Below are 17,833 nucleotides of genomic sequence, written 5' to 3' on the forward strand. Positions count from 1 at the left end.
ATAATGAGAAAACACAGAGAAACATGCACCTGGGGCATATGGAGGTTCCCATGCTAGGGGTCGAATTGGAGCTGTAGCTGCTGGCTTATGCCACAGCCACAGTAACATCAGATCCAAGATGTGTCTGTGACCTACACCACAGCTATGGCAGTGCTGGGTCCTTAACCCACTGATCAAGGCCAGGGATCGAACAGATGCTAGTCAGATTCGTTTCTGCTGAGCCAGGACGGGAACTCCTGACCAGTTCTTTCATTCAACTGTGTATTCATTTATTCACTCATTTAATTGTATATATTAGTGTTATGACCAAAAGCAAAGTCTATTTCTTTATAACTCCAAAACTAATGATCTGGCTCTTGACTTGCTAGTTATGTAAATTATCTTAAGTTGATGGTACCACTACCCATTTAAATGAAAAACTGAAAACCACCTACAATCCCCTTTTCTATATTAGCACTTCCAACCAGTCCTGTTAATTAGTTCCTGTCCCTTACTTTTTAAATTACCAGTGCCTTCTTAGTTTAGGCTCTTACACTTTTGTAATAGTTTATATCTTCATTTACACTTGCCTAACTGTCCAACTTCCTCACTGCTTCCATTATGTTCCTAGACTATCATTTCACTTTCCTGGTCAGAATTCTTTAGTGATACCACATCATGCAAAAATTAAAGGCAACATTTCCCTAAGATCTGCTCTTTGTCTGTTTTTCCCATTACACCTGAACACAGAAAACTTTTGTCAAACCACTATGCTCTATGTATCATATTAAGATTCCTCTTCCTGGAATGTTTCATTCCCCCTTGTTTACTCAACAGTTCTTTTCATCCTCTAACAGTTCTATTAATCCTTTGTTCTGAAGCTTTTTTATTTTTTTTACTCTTTTAGTGAACTCTGCTCTGTTAGCCTTCCTTCTTGATCTGTGTTTTTTTTCCCCCTACCCTCAACTAGTCATTACTTCTTTTGCTCCCATATCTCTAATTTAGATTTTATCCATCATTTTATGATTGTTTTCATGTTTGTTTCTCTAATGAGACCTCCTCGAGAGTGTATATATTATTTTTCTTAATACGCCTTCAGTCTTGGGGGTTACTTGCCATGAAGCATACCCTCAGTAAACTTTTTGAATGAATGACTTAGAGAAGTAAATAATTTTATTTTTTCAGAAGAAAAGCTCATAATTAAGAAATAGTAGATAAAAAATAAATAGAAATTCAGATTATGGTATCTTATTTATGGGTATCACATATGTATTAGAAACAATTCTTGATAATTTTCATACATTATTATTTTTAAATTGTCTTCATGAAATAGAAAACTCCTTACTATATATAGATATTTATTTATATCTATTCTATTTGGAGATTTAAAATTTATAAAAATTTTTTTTTTTGTCTTTTTTTGCTATTTCTTGGGCCACTCCCACGGCATATGGAGGTTCCCAGGCTAGGGGTCGAATTGGAGCTGTAGCCACCGGCCTACGCCAGAGCCACAGCAACGCTGGATCCAAGCAGCGTCTGCAACCTACACCACAGCTCACGGCAACACCGGATCGTTAACCCACTGAGCAAGGGCAGGGACCGAACCCGCAACCTCATGGTTCCTAGTCGGATTCGTTAACCACTGCGCCACGACGGGAACTCCTAAAATTTATAAAAATTTTAAAGATCATTTTTCTCCTATGTTACTCAGATGGCATTCTGGTTGAAAATTTTCAAACTCAATGAGAGTTATACTTCTATAAGATTTTTCTTAAATCTTTTTGAAGCTTAGTTTTTATGGCTTTCTTCTTGATAATTTTATAATATTTAGAAATGTGAACCCTTAAGTGACCATATTTAAAGATTTTTCTTCTTCTGATTTTAATCAGGGCTATTGTATATGTTGATTTCTGATCAGGTGAAAGCTTCAGTTTGTAATAAAGACGATCTAGAGCAAAACAACCTTTGAAAGGATGTGTTTTAGGGGTTAAATTGTTTGACTTAACTTTTTTTTTTTTTTTGGTAAATGAGGAAGAATGTTATTTTGTGTTACTGTCTTCTGTGAGTTGCCCAGTGCACAATTTTTATTTTCAAAATCAAAATGAGTAAAATTGAATTTTGTTCAAAGTATTTCAGACACCTTGAAATAAATAATATTTAGTGATTGAGAATTACTCTTATGGCTTTATATGTTGCAAAATGTATATGAAGTAATTGAATAGTGCTTTTAAGGAATCTGGAGAAAAAGTTTGTACTTTGCATTTTTATGTTTTGGGGGAAAACTAGTCTAATTCCCCCTCCCCCCAACTGACGAAGGCGTAATTGTTCAAGTGTATATAAGTCATTTGTATTTTTCTGCATTTTAGAAATAACATTTCTATATTGTATGTATTAGGGTACTAACTCCAAAGAGACTAAGGGCTGGATCCACAAATTGTTAGAGAATTTAAACTATCTGATATCAAAATAGATTTTAAAATGCTATTTGTTGACACTTGTAACATAAAATTAGAGCTCAGTATAAATTTATTCCTTGAATCTTATTTAATATTCATACATTAAGTTAAAATATATACTTATTCCTGGATTTAGTAATTCTGAGTTGTGCAACTAAAGTCATCTAAATCTTATAGATGACTTTAGAATATTCCTTTGGCAGATCTCACAGTTAACACTGTTCTTTTTTCCCCACAGTAATCATCATAATTCTGTTTTTGTTAACTTGTGTAATATATGGCTCTTCCACTGCCCCATAAATAGACCTATGGTCTTTCTGTCAAAACTGGGTATTTGCAGTTCCTTGAACAATGCAAATGTTATTAAATGAATGAGCACAAATATAATTGTATTTCTACAATTTTGGGATCTTGGTTTAGTGGCTGAAATTTCAATCCAGGGTTCAAAGGGTTCTCACTCTGTCTCCATCACAAATTTCTTCTTTTTCTTTTTTGTGGTGCCTGCTGTGTTGTATTCAGAAGTTCCCAGGCCAGGGATCGAACCTGCACCACAGCAGTGACAATCCCGGATCCTTAACTCACTGAGCCATCAGGGAACTCTACAAGTTTATTTTATTTTTTATTTTTTATTTTTTTTGTCTTTTTGCTATTTCTTGGGCCGCTCCTTTGGCATATGGAGGTTCCCAGGCTCGGGTATAGCCACCGGCCTACGCCAGAGCCACAGCAACGCGGGATCCGAGCCGAGTCTGCAACCTACACCACAGCTCACGGCAACGCCGGATCGTTAACCCACTGAGCGAGGGCAGGGACCGAACCCGCAACCTCATGGTTCCTAGTCAGATTCATTAACCACTGCGCCACGACAGGAACGCCTACAAGTTTATTCTTTATGAATCATTTCTTTTATCTGTAAAATGAGAAGCAGGAGAGGGAATTTGAAGAAATGATAGCAGATAATCATTAATATTTCTTAAAGCAATTTTTGGTAGTATGGTGTAAGTGTTATAATTGCATTTTAAATAGTAATAATTAAACATTGCATATTGATATCCTAATTTCTTTTCATTGAAGTGGTACATGATCAGCATTGTCCACATTTACAATCGATGGAGGAACAGTGAAATTCGGTGTTACGTTAATGGACAGCTGGTATCCTATGGTGATATGGCTTGGCATGTTAACACAAACGATGTAAGTTTTTATTTATCTGTGCTTTAACATATGTGAATGTTTTATTACTATTTATAATAATGTGAATTGAATAATAAAATAGTTTGATAGAAACTGAATAGTTTTGCTTTGGAAGTTTTTTTTTTTTCTATCAGGTGAATTTTTAAGTCTTAGTATAAATTGCTAAAAGACATGATTAATGATACAAAAAAATTGCTTGACCAAATTATTAAGTATTAGGTCGAAAATATAAATGCAACTGTTCTATTCATTTACAGTCTCAACATTGAAAGATATGTCTTACATCTTATTTCAGTGTGAAAGGAAGACCTCAGAATGAATAAGTATAACATGTCTCTATTATCAGTTAAGTAAAAGGTGATAAATACTATGGAGAAAAATTAAGTGGGAACAAATATAGAAAGTGTAGGGAAGGGAGAAGCCAGATGGTCCAGAGATGGTCTTAATGAGAAGAATGGAGGGAAAAAACCATGTGGATATTTGGAGGAAATAGGCCATTGATTGGGAGCAGTGACTGCAAAGTCTTTGAGGTAGGATGCAGTATTGAGAATATTCTGAAGGGAAACAGTGACAGTAGCAGGAAAGTTAAAAATAAATCATAACTTATTTTGATGATAGCAAATTGAGAACATTAGTTTTGACCAGTACATTAGCAGTGGAGGAGGTTACACAGTTGGATTCCAGACAGAGGAAATCTGGAGTTAAAACTTCAAGAACTCATATTTCTCTACGTTAGGACTTTCCTTGTCTCCATCCTGGCCTGTAAAAAGCCGAAGTAAAAAATGTGTTCTAATGCCAAAAGCTCAACAATTTACAACCCTTCCAGCATGCATGGTTTTACTAAAAACTTGTATCTTTTAAGCAAAATTCACTTCCCAAGATTGTTTTCATTTCTCTAAACTTTAGGCTCCTTAAGTGCAGGCATCGTGTCTTGTTCTGTCTTGTATTTGCCTAAATAGCACTGTGTGCAAAGTCCTATCATTTGCTTCCTAGGTCAGGGGTTGGCAAACAGCCCCTGGGCCAAATCTGACCCTTGATCTCTTTTTGTATGACCTAAGAACTAAGAATCTTGGTTTTTACTATATTTTTTTAAGTTTTTTTTTTTTTAATGATTCAAACAAAACAAACAAAAATCAAAGAAGAATCTATGACAGAAACCAGGTGTGGATTGCAAAGCTTGAAATATTTACTATTTACTCTGTTCTTTGGCGTAGTTTGCTTGTTCTGTTCTAGAAACTAATAGTTGGGTCATAGTCAATAAATATTTATGAGAATGATTTTTTTCAGAATTAGAATAGTCACATGACATTCTGGTTCATATTTATCCCCCAAAGCGACAGTCTTTTTATTATAGAGTAATTTTGTTGACTGTTATTTACTTTATAGTTGTATTAAAGAAAAGAGAAGGGGATTTTTAAATAATTTGTAATAGTATGACAAGAAATGAAGAGTCCTGGGCAATAACATATATAGGCATACTTTATGCAGTCAGTTCTTAGTTTCTATAATTTTAATTAAAGATTAGGTATTTTATGCGGAGTTTCTTTGTACCTCATTCACATTTTTTTTTTTTTTGGTTATTTTATTGAGCCACCAAAAAGATCCTGTACATACATAATGTCTTGTTTATCATGATTCAGGTATGGAATACCTGTGAGGGTGGGGAAGGATGCTGAGCAGTGACTGCTTTCATTGTCTGGATAGGTGGGGCCGAGTATTGGAGAGATTTACAAAGGAGGGGTGGGAAAGGTCTTGTGAAGTGTGGCTTATTAGGTGCTGAACTCCCCAGATGGAGAGCTCTGTACCATCTGCTTTAGTCAGCAAATTTTGGTGGTATTGTTTTTTTGATTCTGTATAACACCTACTCCTCTAAGAGAGGGAAGTGATTTTCTTTGTGCCCTTAACTTAATGTAGGGAAGTAGAGGTATGCATCCATAGTGGATAAATGAGGTAGAATTTTAAAATTTCAGCCCTTTGAGTTTATGGTTAAATTTGAAATAGTTGTTCTCTTTTATTCCCATAATTCTTTATATGTGGACAATTACAAATCATTATAGTTTTAAAATTAGCTTTATTTTTGTAAATAGTCGTAAGCCCTTTCGCTTTTAACTGTAGAGGAAAGTTGGTCAAATGATTATTGAGTGTATGGTTGTTATTTATTTGCTTGCCCATAAATATGAAACATTGGACTGATTAACTTCTCCTAAAAAATCTTTAGTTGACTTTTATTATTTAAATTCTTCACAGAGTCTTAATTATTGCTTTCTTCTGTCATTATTGTTGTTTGATAGTATTCCTGACAATGAAGGCATGTATCCTTAAATATTTTGTCATTACAAAATAAAATCTTTGTTTTTTTTTATGACTTTTTAAAAACAGAGCTATGACAAGTGCTTTCTCGGATCTTCAGAAACTGCTGATGCAAATAGGGTATTTTGTGGTCAACTTGGTGCCGTGTATGTGTTCAGTGAAGCCCTCAACCCTGCACAGATATTTGCAATTCATCAGTTAGGACCTGGATATAAGGTAGTAAAACCATCTTATTATAAATTTTATGGAGAGTTTTAGGTGTGAAATGTGATACAGTATCTTCTATAGTGATTATCTTTTGTCAAAGTGGTTTAAAAGTAATCTTTATATTTTGGAACTATGTTGTTGTTATATGTTTCATTTTGTTTCAGAGGCACTTTTTCTTTTTTTAAACTATTTTCCCTTCATTAGCTTTTTTAAAATTCTTTAGTTTTCTGATGTTGAAGCTTTGTTTTTTTGACATAATTCTGAACTAATAAATTTTATAAAACCATATTGTTTAATGTGGTATTTGAAATCTCAAATTTTGAAATATATATCTTATATTGAGAACAAATGAAATGTTAGAGATAACTTGAAACGCATATTTAATGATTTAGAAGGAAAATGATATAAAATATGACATGTAGCTGAAGTTATTCAGTTTTAGCTTCTACTTTTTTTTTGCCCTTTGCAGTAGGCAAAGAAGTACAGTAGTGTGTATCCTAATTTTTTTCAAAACTATTTAATTATTATATTATTCCTGTTTTTTACTTTAAAAACAAAGATTTATTTAAGTAAGGTATTACATTCACATATATGATTAGTTTTTAATTGGCATTATATCTGGCTAGGGAAATATATGGGCTTTGTTTAATCACATTAAAAAAATTGCTTTTATTGAATTAATAGGTGGGAATTATCAACCACGGTGTTAAAAACAATCAAATGGAAAATTTGGAACTAAAACTATATATCTAAAGTAAAATGAAATTTTGTTTTTTTATTAGCAGAATTGGAGTTGAAAAAGAAATGAACTTGCATGTAGGTTGATAGAAACATTAGAAGAGAAATAGTAAAGATTGGGGGAAAAGCACAGAACTGAAGAATTGTAAATCTTGAAATCTGATATGCAAAGTGATGAAATAAAAATTCACATTTGAAGGCAAAGCTTGAAAATTGAAACATAAGATTCTTCTCTGCCCTCTGACCTCTTCCCTCTCCTCTGGTGTACATTGCGCATCTGCATTATGCATTAACCAGACGTCTCTAATGGCAGAAATACCTGCTCAACCATAAAGATCAATTTTTTTCTTCTTCTATTGCCAGCGATGTTACTCCTTAGAATTCTTCAGTTAGCCACTGCAGTCACTGACCAGTAACACACTCTGAAAAGAATTCAGGGTAAATATCAGGATGAGGTGCTCTGTGCTCTGGGGAAACAGTCAAAACCACCTTCAGATACTTATTTTCAGGAGAAATTTTTTGTGAACCTGGATTCTTGCATCTTTCCATAATTAGGCATAATCCCATTAACTAAGATGTGTGTTCCTCATGAGTAGCATCAGCCTTCTGCTGAGTTGTGTGCTTGGTTTCATGTGCCTGCTTCACCAAAATCATATTATGTAATGACCTCCCCAGTCACCTTTTGGGAACACTTCTCAGAGCTCCCTGAGAGACTGTGTCCTGGGTCATAATCCTCACGTTAGCTTGAATAAAATTTTCTGCTTTTTTCTTGTATTGACTGTATTGATCAGGTTTTTGTTGACAGAAGTATAAGAAAAGGGTCCAGAAAAAATATTTGAGAAAATAATGGTAGAAACTTTCCCAAATTTGGTGGAAAACTTAAATTTTATAGACTGAACAAATTCAGCAAACTCCAAATAAAATAAATTCGAGGAGTGCCACAGTTGACATTATAATAAAACTGCAGAAAACCAAAGGAATAAGAAAATCTTGAAAGCAAGCGAAGAAAAACTAGATATCAATAAGGGAAGGAATGATTTGAGTAACTGCACACTTCTCATTAGTAATCAGGAGCCATAGAGCTGGAATAAAACCTGTCAACCCAGAATTTTTCGTCCAGTAAAAATGTTCTTTGTCTTATAAATGAAAATTAAGGGAGTTTGTTGCTACCAGATGTATACTACAAACTGAAGAAGTAAATTTGGCTTATTAGGAACAAATGAAGAACATTAAAAATGATAGCTATATGGGTAAAGATAAAAATCCTTTTTCTTATTTTCTTTAAATACAACTGGCTAAACAAAAAATATTACACTGTCTTTTTTTGGTTTATAATGTATGTAAATGTCATATATATGGCATCTCTAACAGTAGGTCCTGAGGAGGGTATATAAATGGAGTGGTACAGTTGCAAAGTTTCCATATTTTTTAAAGTGTTTGGGATATAATAGTATTGACTGAAACTCAGTAGCCAAAACGAGATTAACAAATTCTAAGTCATTTTTCTTTTTCTGAAATGGATTCAGTTTCCCTACAGCACATTGTATAGAACTCTTTTTCAAGTCAAAGGTAACATATATTCAGCACATACTTAATAGAAAGAGAAAGGAAAAACAAAATGAATTAATGTAATCCAGTGGAGTGAGACAGTATGAATAAAAATCATTCATTCATTCATTCTTAGTAAATATTTATTATTAGATATTATTTATTGGCACAATTATTCTAGGTGTTCAGGGACTAGAGATATGATTGTGAAAAAAAAAAACAGGCAAAAATCCCTCCTTTGAGAGAGAAAGATGAATACTGTATGTTTTTTCACTTAATATGTGTAATCTAAAAAAACAAAACGAATGAACAAATATACCAAAACAAAAACATTTGCAGGTACAGAGAACCAATTAGTGGTTGCTGGGCAGAGGATGGAGGATGGATGAAATAGGTCAAGGGGATTAAGAGGTTCGCACTACTAGTTATAAAACAAGTAAGTTACATGGATGTAATGTACAGCGCAAGGAACATTGTCATTGATATATAATAACTGTGTGGTGTGTAATCTATAAAAAATATGAATCACTCATTCTGTTGTATGTCTGAAACTAGTATCTTATAAGTCAACTATAATTTTAAAAAATCCTCTCTTTACTGGAGGTTAAGAAGGGTATACATTATCATGGGAGGAGAGAGACAACAAAACAAAATAAAAAAGAAAAATATATAATGTACTAGGTGGTGATAAGTACAATGGGCAAAATAAAGCAGGTAGAAAGCAGGGAAAGTGGTGGCCTGCAGTTTTAAATAGAGCGATTGGAGGTTTTACTAAAGACCTCAAGGAGATAAAATTGATGCCAGCTACGTGGATATCTGGGGAAGAGCTTTCAGGGCAAATGGGAGAGCATGTGTTAAAGCCATTTAGGATCTTGGTGGATTGATGAACACTGTTACTGTGATTCCCTGTGACTAGGATAGAGGGAGTGAGAGAGGGAGTAGTATGAGATGAATTCAGAGATGAACTTGAGACCTGCAGGTATTTTAACTCTTGAGAGAAAGAGCCTTTGGAGAGCATTGAGGGGCTTGGTCTGATATCAGTATTAAAAGGATCAGTGGAGATAAGGAGACTGGTTAGAAGGCTATTGTGACTATTTAGGTGAAGGGTGATGGGAGTTTATAGACAAGGCTGATAGCAGTGGAAAGCAATGGGGCTTGGTTGGATTTTGATAAAGTATACATAGAATAAAATTCTAATACGAGAACAGCTTTTGATAGATTTTAGAAGTAGAGTGAGTAGGATTTTCTATCAATATGAGTCAAGCAGGAGAAGATTCAAAGGGAACGATGCCCAAACAACTGAATGATGGATTTCGTATTTACTGAGATGGTAAAGACCTGAAAGGACTAAGTTTGGGGGAAGACGATCAAGAGTTGGATTTTTGACACATTAAATTTGAAATGCCTGTTTAGCATCTGGATGGAGAAATAAAGTAAGTCTGTAGTTTAAGGGCGAAGTCAGGGTTGGAGATAGAAATTTAATGTTGACAGGGTATAGATAGGATTTTAAAGCCCCGCGGCTGGATTTAGGTACCAGTGAAGTGAATTGAGAGACAGAAGATAACAGAGTAATTGAGAAAGCCAGTGTTTGGAGGTTGCAGAGATGAGGAGAACCCATCAAAGGAAAATTAGGAGATCAAGCGAGTAAGGGAAAAAGCAGGGTAGTATGGTGTCCCGGAAGTATTTAAAAGAAGAAAAAATGATTTACTGTCAAATGCTGCTGACGGGTTGAATAAGTTGAGAACTGAGAAATGGCTATTGCATTTAGCAGTATGGAGGTCATGAGTGCTCTTGCTTATTACACCTTAGACACTTAGTTGAAGTGAGGGAAAAAAACTTTCATTTAATGAAGACAGTAGTGTCCTTTCCAAATTCAGAGAGAAATATTAAATGTATGACACTGCATAGTTGTTTGGTTTTTCTTGTTTCATTCTGTAGTACATTTTATACCAAGACACTACCTTTTTTGTGTGTGAAATTCCATCCATTTCATTTCCTCATTTCCATCATTTTTTCCTTTTTTTTTTTTTAATGGCTCCACCTGGAGCATATGGAAATTCCCAGGCCAGGGACTGAATCTGAACTACAGCTGCAACCTACAGCACACCTGTGGCAACCCTGGATCCTTTAACCCATAGCACTGGGGCCAGGGATCGAACCAATGCCTCTGCAGTGCCCCAAGCTGCTGCAGCTGCAGTTGGACTCTTAACCCACTGCTCCACAGCAGGAACTACCATTTTTTTCTTTTGAGGAACTGTTTACATGTAGTTGGTTTTGTCTGACGTCCTAATTATTTCCTTTTATGATTATATGCATATTTGTGTGTTATATATTCATAAATAAAATTTTATAGAAATAAAAATTTGAGTAGTATCTACTTAATGTGCATGTGAAATATGGTTATATAAACTTGCTCTGTAAAATGGGGAGGCTTTGTTTTTAAACTCTAATATTTCAAATGATTTTCCTTTTTAGCCAGTATCTTTTGGAAGATATATACATATTCAAAATATACTACCATTTTTCAAGTTAATTCCATTTCTCTTTTGGAATTGCCTGCAGGGTCAGTTTTTAAGTGGCACAAGGAAACATTTCCCATTACTTTAGAACTAAACTATATTTTTGATGAAAGGTGGTTTTATGACACCTATTAATTCATCAAGCATGGCTTCAGATCTTTTGTCTTTTTCCAAAAATTCAGTCAATCCCTTGAGGATGACAGATTGCCTTCAGCAACATAATTTACAATGCTGTAGACTTGGGTTGGTAGGGGGAGTGAGAGCCAACCCCAGAGACCCTGAGCAGCAGCATCATCTCCCAAAGGAGCCACATCTGCCTCAGCTGATTCAGTCACCATCATTGCAACCGTGAGCATCCAGGTTGAGGCCCAGCCTGGTGGCATCATGAGAAGTGGTGGCCCTGGTGGCCTCACATCTGTGCTGACTGCAGGTACAAGAAACTCATCACAGTGAAGGTGTTGGGAACATTAAAATCGATTCAGTGTAAGAAAATGATGTGATTTCATCGTGAATGACACCAAGGAAGCTGTATTTGTACACCAGACTGCCCTAAAGAAGAATAACTCCGGGAAATAAAACGTTTGCAGTGTGGAAGATAGAGGAATTTAGAGTTTGCTGTTGCTGAAAGGAAAAAAGGGTATGGAAGCAGCAAATATTCCAGGCTCTGGTGGAGTTCTAATGCCAGGCAATGAATACCATGATAGACACTAGCCACATTACAGGAGTCCTCCACACGATTAACAGCAGAATGACCAGAATAATGAGAATAGGGAAAGGAATGAGGGTTCAGCGTGTGCTCGCAAGAGCCAGAACAAATAGTCTGGTCCTACAGCAGGCCACTGTGGTCACTTTACTACCTGGAAGCCCTATGGGTGTCCACCACAGTATTCCAGCCCTCCTGTGTATGGAGGAGTGGTGGAGGATGCTGACAAATTAAAGAGAAGAAGGTAGATCAGTAAGACAGTTACGTATCCAGGTTTATATACCACTATTCCACAAGGGCTCACGTCACCCAAGATAGCCTAGAGAGGACCACGATGAAGAGGATGGGGAAAATCAAGGAGAGGAGAGCAAGGTCAGCAGGCACCTGAATGTTGTTAGGGCCCAGCTTCAGTTACCAATGCGGATGCCCAGGAGACCCTACCTCAGGGTGGCAGAGACAGGAGAAACAGATCCACCACTGAGAATTAGTCCTTCCAGAGGTTGAGCAGGGTGAGGCCGAGTAAATTCACATTTACCATCTCTCCCATCATCTGATTTAGCCATGCGACAAGAAGAAATGAATATAAAGTTCTAGCTTTAGGAAATGAACGAGAGTGAAGCTGAAATCCTCAAAGGCTTGCTTTTTGCCCTTCGATCAGAAGTTTTTATTATCTTCAGACTCTTTGATAATGACAAACATGCTTTTTTTTTTAAAAGCATAGTTTTCTCAATACACATTTAAAGGTTTTTAAATTGTTTCATATCTGTCAAAGTTGAAATTTTAAGAATCTCATTTTTAGTTCGTAATAGAAGTTAATATGTTTTTTTCAAAAAAGTCAACAAACTGCAAGAACTGTTAATAAAGATCTTTTTAAAAACTATAGATTCTGAAAGTAATTTTTAAAAATTCTAGATATAAGGAATGTTTTGAGTATTAGAATATATGTGTAAGAAGGTCTAAGGGGATTCTTTTGCAGAATACACCACTCATTTGATCATATTTGTTTAGCTCTATTTACTTTAAAATATCAGGCATACTAGGTTGTAGCTGTACTGTATTTCAATGATAGTTGTAGCTATACTATATTTCATTTCTTAATGAATGATGAGAAAAGTGTTTAGTTTTTCAAAGTTCTAGTTTCATTCCCCCCAGTGCAGTGCCTTCAGCAAAGACTCATTTTGTTACCCATAATCAAATAATTTTTTAATTTTCTTTTTTGGTTGTCCCGCGGCAAATGGAGCTCCTGGGCCAGGGCTGAGATCTGAGCCGCAGCTTGAACCCTTAACCTAACTGTGCCCGGCCTGGGCTCAAACCTGCATCCCAGTGCTCCATAGACATCACCCATCCTGTTGGGCCACAGCAGCAACTCCAAGCAATTTTTACCCGTTGGCCTTAAAATAAGCAACTTCTACCAGGTCTTTATCAGTTATTGTGCATTTTGTATATGCTAACAACTTTCTCCTCTACCAGCTCAGACTAACAATACTACCTAATGACCACTATAATGAAGTAGTATAATCGAACGCCATGTCCTCATTCTTCAGAGGTCTCCAATTACTATTTTTAAAGTGTCATTATAAACTCATGGATTTAAATGTGTTGGAGGTGCTTCAGTCTATAGCAGTTACTGTGTTTTTTCTTTTAAAGTTCAGATGGCTCCAGCTCTGGTCAGCGATGGCTGTCTCTTCCTGTTGGTCCTTTAGTCCATTTGACACGACTCTGTAGTCTTTGATAGCTTGCTTGTTATTTCCTATGATGATGTTTCTAGCTCATCCTGAACATTTTATTGCTTCTTCATCAAATCAGCTATTACTCCAGGAATCTTGGTTTTTAGTAGTGGGAAATTTAGGAGTTGCTGTTATTTCATCTTGATTTCCTCTTAGTTAGGTCTATATCTCCCTTCTGCCACATTGAGAATTCTTATTGGCAAGTACACAGAAGATGTTTGCATTAGAAAAGTCACGGAGTTCCAGTGGCTCAGCAGAAATGAATCTGACTAGTATCCATAAGGACACAGGTTCGATCCCCAGCCTCATTCAGTGGGTTAAGGATCTGGCGTTGCTGAGAGCTGTGGCATAAGTCACAGATGAGGCTCAGCTCTCTCTTGGCTGTGGCTGTGGCGAAGGCTGGTGGCTACAGTTCCGATTCGACCCCTAGCCTGGGAACTTCCATTTGCCACAGGTGTGGCCCTAAAAAGAAAAAGGAAAAAAAAAAAAAAAAAAAAAGAAGGAAAGAAAAGAAAAGCCCATAATTATAAATATAACAGTCTAAGAACAACAATGCCAGTGCTACCCTACTCATAAAGTTACTGAACAGTTTATTTGTTTTGCATATGCTCTCACCATCCCTTGTCATTTTAAATTTTGAAGTATATTATGGACTGAATTATTATTATTATTATTATTATTATTATTATTGTGTTCCTCCAAAATTAATATGTTGAAATTCTAACTCCCAGTAGCTCAGAATAACCATATTTTAGATAGGATCTTTAAATAGGTAAACTCTAGTGAAGTTATTAGGATGGATCCTAATACAGTAGGAATGTTGTGCGTATAAGGAGAGGGAATTAAAACATGGACATACAGAAGACCATGTGAAGATTCAGGAAAGAGAAGTCCATCATTTATAAGGCAAGGAGAGAGGTGTCAGAAGAATCCAACCCTGCCGATACTTTGAGCTCAGATTTCTAGCACCTAGAATTGTGAGAAACTAAACTGCTGTTGCTTAAACAACTCAGACTTTGGTACTTTGTTATGGCAGCCCTAACAAACTAATACGACAAATTAGCTACATTGATAAAAAAGCATCAATGGAAAACTCACAGCTAAGAACACATTTAATGCCAAGAGACTGAAAGCTTTCCCCTTAAGATCATTAACAAGATAAGGATACCTGTGCTAATGTTCTATTTAAACGTACTGTAGATTCTAGATAGAACAGTTAGGCAAGAAAAAGAAAAGGCATTCGCGGCTACCCTTCGTGCGAACTCCTGCCTTGTTTAGCGCGAGTAGGGCCTTGCCATCCTACTGGCTCCTGCAGCTCCTCACCTCTGCCATTAGTGCAAACTTCTGCCTTGTTTAGCCCTGTTAGCTTTATTAATTTTCAGGAAGGTGGAAGGAATAAGAAGATTAAAAGAGCTTCATTTCTTTTTTGGTTTGTTTAAGAGCTTTATTGAGATATGATTCACATATATTCAATTCACCCATTCAAAGAATACAATACAGTGGTTTTAGTATAGTCACAGATATATGCAAGTATCAGCGTAGTCAATTTTATTTTATTTTATTTTATTTTTTTGTCTTTTGTCTTTTTGTCTTTTGTTGTTGTTGTTGCTATTTCTTGGGCCACTCCCGCGGCATATGGAGGTTCCCAGGCTAGGGGCTGAATCGGAGCTGTAGCCACCGGCCTACGCTAGAGCCACAGCAACGCAGGATCCAAGCCGCGTCTGCAACCTACACCACAGCTCACGGCAACGCCGGATCGTTAACCCACTGAGCAAGGGCAGGGACCGAACCCGCAACCTCATGGTTCCTAGTCGGATTCCTTAACCACTGCGCCACGACGGGAACTCCCAGCGTAGTCAATTTTAGAACATTTTTAACATCTCAGTAAAGAAGCCCTGTACGCTTGAGCACTCAGCTTTCTATTCTCTCACTCCTTGCTTACTCATTAGCGTTCACTAATCTACTCTCTGTTTCTATAGATTAGCCTGGACATTTCATATAAATTTTGAAATCAGGAAATGCTGGGTCGCTTTCATTTCCTCTTGGATTTTAGGATCAGCTTGTCAGTTTCTGCAAAAAAAAAAAAAAAAAAATCCCGCAAACAACAATGACAGCAACAGCAACAACAAAACCCAGCTAGGATTTGCATAGCGATGGTGTTGGCTCTTTAGATCAATTTGGGGAGTGTTACCAGCTACACAATACTAAGTCTTCCAATCCATGAACATGGGGTGTCTACACTCATTTGTGTCTTCATAACTTCTTTCCAAGATGTTTTGTACTTTTTGCTGCAAGTCAAATGCCGAAAATCTTGGACTTCTTTTGTTAAATTTTTTTTCTCTAGTATTATTTTTGATGCTGTTGCAAATGTAGTTGTTTTTAAATTTTATGTTTGAATTTTCTTTGCTAGTGTATACAGTGAATTTTTGTGTTATGATTCTGCAATCTTGTGTTTTCCTGCAATCTTGATGAGCTTATTAGCACTAATAGTTGTTGTGGGTTTGGTTTTTTTTTTTTGTATATGGATTCTTTAGGATCTTCCATGTACAAAACTGTATTATCTGCAAATAGAGATAATTTTACTTCTTCCTTTCTAATTGAATGCCTTTTCTTTTTCTCATCTAATTGTTCTATCTAGAATCTACAGAATGTTTAAATAGAACGTTAGCACAGGTATCCTTGTCTTGTTAATGATCTCAAGGGGAAAGCTTTCAGTCTCTTGGCATTAAATGTTTTTCTTAGCTGTGAGTTTTTCATTGATGCTTTTTATCAGATGAGGGAAGCTCCATTCTATTCCTACTTTGCTGAACGCTTTTTAAAAGGGTGTTGGATTTTGTCAGATGCCTTTTATGTGTTTATTAACATGATCATCTGTTGAGATGATACTGATAACATATTAATCTAGGTACAGGTTTGTCAGTTTTGATCTTTACAAAGAATCAGCTTTTGGTTTTGTTGTGTTTTTCCCTATTCTTTTTCTTATTCTCTGTTTCAGTAATTTTTCCTGTAATGCGTAGTGTTTTCTTCCTTCTGCTTGTTTTATGTTTACGTTGTTCTTTTGTTAGTCAGTGTCATAAGATGGAAGACTTGATTGCTGAGTTGAGGTCTTCTTTTTAAATATAAACACTCAAGGCGATGCGTCCCACTGAATAGTGCTTTAGCTGCTTATGTTTTGGTATTTGGGTCTTTATTTTCATTCATCTTGAAATATTTTATAATTTGACTTCTTTGACCCATTTGTTATTTAGCAATTTAGTGTTTATTTCCACAGTATTTTTGAATTTCTGCATTTTCTATTATTGATTTCTAACTTGATTCCATTTTGGTCAGAGAATATACTGTGTATTATATCTATCCTTGTAAATTTATTCAGGGTTGATTTATGGCTTAATATTGGTCTAGCCAGTGTTTGATGTGCACTTAAGAATTAGGAGAAAAAGGAATTATGTGTATTCTGCTGTTGTGGGGTGCAGTGTTACAGAGATGTCCTTTCGATCTAATCACTGTATAGTGTTTAATTAAGTCTTCTGTTTCTTTGTTGACTTCTGCCTAGTTATTCTATCCACTATTCAAGTTGGAAATTGCAGTCTTCAACAATTATTCTTAACTTGTTTATTTCTGTCTTCATTTTTGTCAGGTTCCGCATGTACTTTGGTGTTCAGTTTTTGGGTAATTTTAGATATATAACTACATAGATAATATTATAATCTTCCTGATAATATGTAGATAATGTTATTATCTTTCCGATTGATTGAATTATTATTTTTAAATTTCACCCTACCTCTAGTAATATTTTGTTTTAAAGTCTGTTTTCTCTTTTATTAGTATAACTGTTTCAACTTTCTTGTGGTTTGTTAATAAATCTTCCCTTACTTTTACTTTGAAACTGTTTTTAACTTTGGATCTAATTATGTATCCTATAGATAGTACATTTTTGGATCTTGTTTTATTATCGAGTCTAATAATCTCTCCCCCTTGAGCAGATTACTTATTTCATTCACTTTTAAAGTTATTGGTATAGTTGGCTTTCCGTTTATCATTTTTTTGTTGTTACCTGTGTCTCATGTTCTTTTTAATTCTTTAATTCCTTCTTCAGTGCTTTCTTTCAAATTAAATGAATATTTTCTACTGTAGCATTTTCATTTCTTTATTTTTTCACTCTATTTTTTGACATTTATTTAATGGTTGCTATAGGACTTTCCATTTACATTTTAACTCATCAGAATCAGCTTCAGATTTATACTAACTTAATTCCAGAGAGATAGTTACTCCTTATAGATTTACTGTGTTTTACTTCTTTTTGTGTTATGTTATAAATAGTACATGTTACAATGTTGGTTATAAACCCAACATTACATTATTATAAGTATTACTTTAAATAATTGTATGTCTTTTAAGGAAGCTGAGAGAAGAAAGAAAATCAACTGTATGTTTATAGCTGTTATATTAACCTCA

General features: G+C 35.4%; 1 protein-coding gene across 21 annotated transcripts in view; it reads left to right on the forward strand.

The window, feature by feature from the left end:
- NBEA (neurobeachin) overlaps positions 1-17,833 on the forward strand; it is a 644,629-nt gene that overhangs the window by 90,100 nt on the left and 536,696 nt on the right. For all 21 annotated transcript variants that reach the window (XR_014819172.1, XR_014819171.1, XM_021065197.2 and 18 more), the window contains exons 7-8: positions 3,507-3,626; positions 6,006-6,152. Coding sequence is in view for 18 of the 21 variants with exons in the window: in XM_021065197.2 (XP_020920856.2) it covers positions 3,507-3,626; positions 6,006-6,152 (267 nt within the window). In the remaining 3 variants the exon portion in view is untranslated. The remainder of the gene's footprint in view (positions 1-3,506; positions 3,627-6,005; positions 6,153-17,833) is intronic.

Source organism: Sus scrofa, chromosome 11 (genome assembly GCF_054392235.1).
Source record: "Sus scrofa isolate SSC_HxYL_T2T_F1_AM1 chromosome 11, Sscrofa_HxYL_maternal_Yorkshire_Landrace_v2.0, whole genome shotgun sequence".
In the NCBI taxonomy this organism is placed as follows: Eukaryota; Metazoa; Chordata; class Mammalia; order Artiodactyla; family Suidae; genus Sus; species Sus scrofa.